The 7500-nt window shown below is 44.7% G+C and overlaps 1 protein-coding gene across 1 annotated transcript in view; it reads left to right on the top strand.

Moving 5' to 3' along the window:
* tmem8b (transmembrane protein 8B) overlaps nt 1–7500 on the top strand; it is a 119404-nt gene that overhangs the window by 14767 nt on the left and 97137 nt on the right. Inside the window, exon 4 of the mRNA XM_063193561.1 lies at nt 3714–3921. Within this exon, the coding sequence (XP_063049631.1) occupies nt 3714–3921 (208 nt within the window). The remainder of the gene's footprint in view (nt 1–3713; nt 3922–7500) is intronic.

The following is a 7500-nucleotide window of genomic DNA, read 5'->3' as shown; positions in this document are numbered from 1 at the left end:
CGTTCTGAAGACATTAGGGGTTTAAGCAAACCATGGTGTCCTGATTACTTCTTGCTGAGACGATAGCTGCACATCCACAACAAGTAAAGCGCTGTTCAAGTTCAAATCTCTTCATCCTTTGTATCAAAATGTCCCCCTCTACAATGAGTTGTTGCATAGCTACAGTAACTAGTCTCTGCAGAGGACTGTACGTACGTAACTAGGCAACAGTAAACCAATCATGACATCTCCAGCAAGTGCTTATTAAGGGCCTGAAATTTTGGAATACTAGTGATGCTTCCTAAGTTTGGAAGATGGGGAATGAAAGCTCTCCTCGTGAAACTTGGCTGATGTTTTAGCTCTTCTCATCATTGTGAACTGTGAGTGTCACTGTTGGGAGCTCCTCCTACTCCCAGAGCCAGTAGAGTGGGGTATCGACAGTGTTGCCAGATTGGGCGGTTTCCCACCCAAATGGGCTGATAGCCGTCTGCTCAATCAGTAGAATTGGGCGGGATTTGGTGCCTCCAGGCGGGTTTTGAGCATTTTTTAGGCTGGAAATCATCAACCTCATCTGGCAACCCAGGGTATCGATGGGGGAGATAAAGGCAAAGAAGTACTGTCTGTCTCTGCAGTGGCCCCGGCAGAGGACCGTAGCAGCAAACTCCGGGCGGTATGTATAACTAGCTCTGATCTCCCCCCCACCCTCCACCTCCACCCTTATATCTACAAATATCAAATATCTGACTCCGTATGGACCCCCTACATACATGATGACTCAGTCACACTTTAGCCCCCTATTGTGAAGCACCTGCTCTAGCCTTAGGAATGGAACTTAGACTGATTAAACTGATTTCTGAATTTCCTGGTCTCACGAATGGATAGAGCTTGTGTGAGCCACATCCAGCATATAACCAAGTCCCAATACAGGACTGGATGGAGTTTGTTGGCCCACGTGGGGGCTGAGCCTGAGCAGCTGGTAACTAATCTTGGAGTGACGTTTCCACCCTCTCCCCCCAGAGTCACAGTCAGGGGTGCCGACAGGAGGGGGACAAAGGGGACAGTCGTCCGGTCCCGGGCCCAGGGAGAGAGAGAGAGAGCCCAGAATTGGGTCTTCATGACATTGTATGTATTGGGCTTGGGGACCTTTCAGACAATTTTGTCCTGGGCCCGGCCCAAAGCTGTCAGCGGCCCTGGTAACAGCGGTGCCACGGTGGGCTGCACAGCCGCTTGAGTTTGAGTTATTGCCTGTCAAAGGGATCTGGGCCCCGCAGGTTAGTGTGTGGCACTGCCAGGGGACTGCATACCTCTCATTTTTTGTATCTGTTTAGGGAGGAAAAGGAAGAAGAAAGAGAAGAAAAAGCATAATGGGAAAGAGTATGAAACCCCAGTAAACATGTAGAGAAGGTTCATGTGGTACAACAGAGCAGCAGCGTATACACTACACTTGAAGATGTCTGGATACAGATTAGAAAAGCATCTTCTGATGTGTCCTGGTTGATGGATTGACCTGTAGGAGTGAAAGGTAATGGACTGTGAATTTGAGTTCTTTTCTGTCTCTCTCTCTCCCTCGCTCTTTTCTTTATCCACCTCTCTTTCTCTCCGCTGCCCTTCCTGCTACGGTACATTTGAGGAACGCGTCCTGATTTAAAAGTTCAGCAGAACTTTTGTGCAATTTTCCCCTCCCAACATGAATTCATCCTTGCCAAGGATGCTCTGTACCACTGTCACCTTGCTGTATGCAACCAATAACACCCTTGGTTATTACTTTCCCCACATGGAACATTAAGTACTGCGCAGCAATCGGAAATAAATAAACTGGGGCTGTGGGTTTTTAGAATCTCTTCTCACCAATTTTTTTTTTTTAATCCAATCTTAAACTCGAAGGAGAGACAAACTGCCATGATCACAATATCGCACAGTGAGCAAAAATAATTGCTTTTAGCGAAGCGACGCTGGAAGATTTTCTAGGCATGTGCTGGCTGTGTGGAGTCTTACAAAGAGTCTGTCTACAGCTGAAAAGTGAATTGAAGGTTGCAAGCGTGTGTGTGTGTGTGTGTGTGTGTGTGTGTGTGTGTGTGTGTGTGTGTGTGTGTGTGTGTGTGTGTGTGTGTGTGTGTGTGTGTGTGTGTGTGTGTGTGTGTGTGTGTGTGTGTGGGGAGAGAGAGAGAGAGAGAGAGAGAGAGAGAGAGAGAGAGAGAGAGAGAGAGAGAGATACAGAGACAGACACAGAGACAGAGACAGAGACAGAGAAAATAAAATAGTGATAGAGAATACACAGTCAAAAGGGACTTTCACTGACTTAAGTCCATGAATATAAGCACACGTTAAGAAATGCTTGTCAGTAATAGTACAGTCTGTGGTTGTCTCTCTTTTTTCTTTAGAATTTTGCTTTTCATCAATGAATTAATCTTTTGTTACTGTTGTTGCAAAGCTCACGGATGTTAAATGCTGAAGACTCCTGAGAATGTTTTGCAGTACGTCTAGCCTATCCATGCTAGACTACAAACAAATTTCATTGTCAATACTTTCAACCTGAATCGATGTGGGTCGAGCATGGCTCGGCCAGCCCTCCACAATATGGAGACTATCGAGAAACATTCACTCAATATGCGGCCATAAATCTGATGAAGGTCTTAACCACAACCTCATATAGGCCTACCAACTGATGTTGGATGCTGCCTTTGGTTCTAGAGGTCCACTATTTACCTCAAATGACATGTCCATCACCTGCTAGCTTAGAAATAATGCTTTTTTTGGTAACACTTTAGAATAATGGATGCAAAAAAGCATTATAAAGACTTAATAAATAATTAACTATTGATGAACAAAACATTAACAAACGTTTGTAAATGACTAGGAAATGTAAACAAATGCTTGTAAATGACTAGGAAATGCTTTGTTAATATTTTATATTCATGAAACATTTACAAGTTGCTTGTAAATGAATAAAATACTCTGTTATAAGGTATGTAAAATCTTGCAGATATCATTTGTAGATATCTTATAAAGCATTAATAAAGCTTAGTTAATAATAAAAACATTTGTTAATGTTTTATTCATCATTAGTTAATTATTTACTGAGTCTTTACTAAGGAACATTATTATAAAGTGTTACCTTTGTATTTTTTTGAAACAGCTAATAAATAATTTAGTGCCAGTATGCCATTTTTGCAAAGGGAAGAGGGAAATGGATCTTGCTTGAAGTCCTAATTGTTTGGAAGGGGCGCCCTGTAGACCTTTTCTCATATCTGAAATGGGTTGGTATTTGTCGCCGATTTGATTTATTGCCTTCTTAATGAGGAAAGTAACGTCATGATTTCAGAGCACTCAAACTGAGAAACTTCCCTCACTGCAATGACCCACAGCTCATTTTTCCTCATGCCTTTCCGAGAGACGATCCATCATCTCGGGAAACTTTCCTGAAGTTTTTGGTGCATCAAGTGCATCCGTCTTGTCTTTCCTTTTCTTTGTCTCTTCTTTGTCTTTGTCTTTTTTGTTGTTACAAAACCCGTATGTGGGGGCGCTGTGGCGCAGTGCGCTAAGCCCCCCACTTGGGCTTGCAAGCCCATGGGGACCCAGGTTCGAGTCTGGCCTGGGGCGTGTCCCAACCCTACCCCCGTCTCTCTGTCCCACTGATTTCCTGTCAATCTCCACTGTCCTGTCATCAACAAAAACACGGTCCATAAAAATATTTGTAAAACCCGCATGTGTGTTTTTTTGTTCTGTCTCGGCAGTTACTTCCGCTCTGGAGCGCCACCCGTCATCAACCCGCTGCAGACGCGTTTCCCGCGTGACACGGTGGTGCCTACCTCCTTCGCCGTCACGCTGACGTGGACGCTGCCCAATCGCACCACGGGGGTCTTCAACGTCACCAGCCCGCTGCCCGGCGACTGGTTCCTGGCCGCCCACCTGCCCAAAGATGAGGGAAAGATATCTGTCAAGGTATAACAGCAGCCATCTTGGATCAACACGCTGGGTGCGTTCCAATATGCAACCTTGCGTCCTCCACTTGTGCTTGTGGCCTCGTACCAGGAAGTAATATGTCATGATGACATCACAGACAACATATATTTCAATATATCGCAAAAGCTCAATTGTTAAGTCATTTTCTCATTTGCAAACTGGATGGTGAATGAAAAACATTCCCCCATAAGTTGCTGTGGCTAGGCTGACAGCCGGGAAACTAAATTGTTTGCTCCACGGAGGCGGGACATCAGCAAAACGTGAGGCCACAAGCACAAGTGAAGGACGCAAGGTCGCATATTGAAATGCGCTGGCTGACTCGGCTTTTGTGGTGGTGGCAACACACTAAAAAAAATACTTGAACACTGATATGCAGTGTAATGTAATGCAATGTTATGCGGCGCCTGATTCGGTTACAGTGCAGTGAGGAGTTACTGCTACACTTCCTGTGTGTGTGATTCACACCTTAAAATGAAAGCTCTCAAGGTACCGTAGGCTATCATCATTTTATCAATAAACAGTTTAATGTATTTTGGGGGGGGGCTTGATGAACGGTTTTAATTAGATTTTGAGGGAGAAAATCATTATAATACCATCATGAAAAAGCACATCCTACTCCACTAGGAGGATGGAGAACGTTATAGAGTCTAAATCAGGAGAAAGTAAAGACTGTGACACATAATTGCTGTGCTGGCTGTGTTATGTACAGTACAGTACCTTCAGTAATTATCTCCCTTCACAGTTCAAAGGGAAACAAGTTCATTGTGCAGGTGTTGCTAAAATGTCCCCATAATGGAAATGGTGAATAGGAAATGAAGTGTGAACGCCTCATGCGCACTGAACTGGAGGATGGAGAGGAGAGGAGAAGAGAGGAGAGGAGAGGAGAGAGACAATGTATAGTGTGGACTGGTGCAGAAGGCAGAAGGTTTGCAGGAGGTTTGTTGAAGGTATGCAGAAAGCTGGAGATTTAGTAAAGGTTCGGAAAAGGCCACTCCAAACTTTCCATGCACACCCACAAGGGATCACAAGACCTTTAACTTGTATGAGGGATCTCATTTGAGTCAATGAAATGAAGAAAATTACTTACAAATGGTTATTTTTATTCCGGAGGCGGAAAAAAAACATTGTGGCAGCGCAAAAGCGGTTTGCTTTCGGAAAAGAATGCAATTACCCGGGTTGTTGCCAGGTCCCTCACGCATGGTGGGGCGTGTTTGAATTAAAACGAGTCAGCAAGTGCAAAATTAAGCCTTCGTAAATTGGTTTGTGTGAGTGTGTGGCAAGTATTGGACACACACAGCAATATTTCCATAATGTCCCACTGAAAGCAAGCATTGCTATCGGGAGACGAGATGTTTTTTTTTCCTCTGGTAGGGGAATAGAAGTTGTTGGAGCCCTATTGGGATATTTTCCCCATAAGAATAGGAGCATACAAATTGTTTGCTAATGTTTCCATTTTCCCTTGGCAACCAGTCGTTTTGCACCATATCCCCCCCAGTATCGGGAAATCTACATGCAATCATTTCACACGCTATCATATGTTTGCACAAACCGACCAGGAAAAAATCCCATTCCTAATGCAAACTCTGCATTGATAGTTATTGTCTCGCCACACAGCGAGAGCTCATACCGCGTGGCACAGCGCAGACAGTTTTGGCGGCTGACGATAGCAGCAGTGTGCCTAATAGAAGCATCAGTAGATATGTGACAATCTCGCCCACGCGCACGCATCTCAGCAGGCTGTGCTGTGCCTTCTGTCTTCTCTCTCCCTCTCTCTCTCTCTCTCTCTCTCTCTCTCTCTCTCTCTCTCCTCTCTGTATCCCTCCCTTTCCCCTCTCTCTGTATCTCCCTCTCTTTCCCTCTCTCCCTCTCTCTCTCTCTCTCAAAATCTCCTCCGCCTTCTCTCTGATTCCTTCTGACTGTTTCTCTTTCTATCATTCTCTGAGATTACCATCTCCAGCTGACCACCGAGGGGCTGCCTGATTGACTGCATGGCATCAAATGCACGTAGTCCCATGGCTGCCCAGTTCTCATTTTCTCGCCACTGCACTCCCACCTCTTCCCTCCATTGCTGCAAGCACCCTACACAGGCATTATAATCACTTTTCAACAAAACATACAAACTGAATAGACAAAATCCACCAGCAAAGGTCACAAAGTAAACCAAAGGGCTTTTGGACTAATGGGAAAAAATATTATTTTATGATTATAGCTTTGACACGTAGGCTAGTGCGTAGACACAGCGACATTACTCGTGTAATTGCTGAAAGTCATTCCTTAGGTCACACTTGCAGAATGGAAACACATGTTTATATTCCACAAGGACTCAGTGGTGAATGTATATATATAAAACTGTTATAAAATAATTCTTTTTTTGTGAGCACACTTTGTAAGAGGTTGTCCTTGCGGAGAGCACGCTACACTTTCGTCAGCCGTGAGGCAATTTAAAAAGAGAGTGGAGTACAACTGCTCTGTTCAGGAAAGGAATTTGTTTCATTTTCTATGTTTTGTGTCCTTAAAAATGTATGGTTGGCCGGACCCGTAATTTGAAATAGTATGTCCATGAGTCTCTAATTTGTACCTTCTTCACAAACAGAGAGGTTTTTTACTGTCGGAGGCTTGTCGTCATTATAGTCAAGGACTTTAAATGACACGCTTCTTCACACAACTCACAGGCAAAAAAAAAAAAAAAACATTGAGTTGAACCTGGTTGTGCATCCTTTCATCGCAAGCACATATGGCAAATATGGACATATTGCAAACTGCAGAAGACAAAGAAATCTGTGTAGCTCTTTGTGGGGCCGTGTTTTCAAGCACGCTCTATTGCTCCCACCCAGCTAGTCCTTGCAGCGCACACTCCTTGTATCCAATTAGATGTGGATTAGACATAGATATGGGAAGGAAGGAGGGAGAGAAGAGAGAGGGGGGTCGACTCGGCCTCAATCTTTCCCTGGATTCAGGGAAGTAGCTGCGGCAAACACCTGTGAATCCCAGCGGCTCATTGCTGGCTGCTGGGAGAGGCTGTAATTGGTGTGTGTTTGGCTCTAGCGAGTCGACAGCCCCCATCCAGAACTATAGCCAAAGAACAAATAGCTTATTTATTAATGTCGGCTGCCTGCTGTGCCCTTTTGCGCGGAGGCGTGGAATAAAAAAGAGAAACACGTTTTGTTTTTTTTTGTTTTTGGGGGGGATGCTTCAAAACGAGAACAGGTCATGACATTGTCAAGGACCCCCCTCCAGCTTCCCAGTCCCCCCACCCCCCACCCACCACCACCACCCCAACCCCCAAATCTGTCTCTAGGGAAACCTGTCATAGCTCAAAGGGACCTTGTGCCCTCCAAACACACATAGCTTTGAGATGTCCAAAAGCACAAAACCATCCGTAAGATTTTTTTATTTAATTTTTTTTTGCTTTCAGACGGAAATGAACTACTGCCACCATTTAAAGCCACCACAACCTTTTCAGATCCGTACAGACCCCATGTATCTCCCTGTCACTGAGCGGTCACCAGGACTGGCTCTTCTTTTCTCTGTCTTTTTTTCCTCTCTGTCACTCTTCTC

Source organism: Engraulis encrasicolus, chromosome 3 (genome assembly GCF_034702125.1).
Source record: "Engraulis encrasicolus isolate BLACKSEA-1 chromosome 3, IST_EnEncr_1.0, whole genome shotgun sequence".
In the NCBI taxonomy this organism is placed as follows: domain Eukaryota; kingdom Metazoa; phylum Chordata; class Actinopteri; order Clupeiformes; family Engraulidae; genus Engraulis; species Engraulis encrasicolus.
This window is presented reverse-complemented; position numbering and strand designations above follow the sequence as displayed.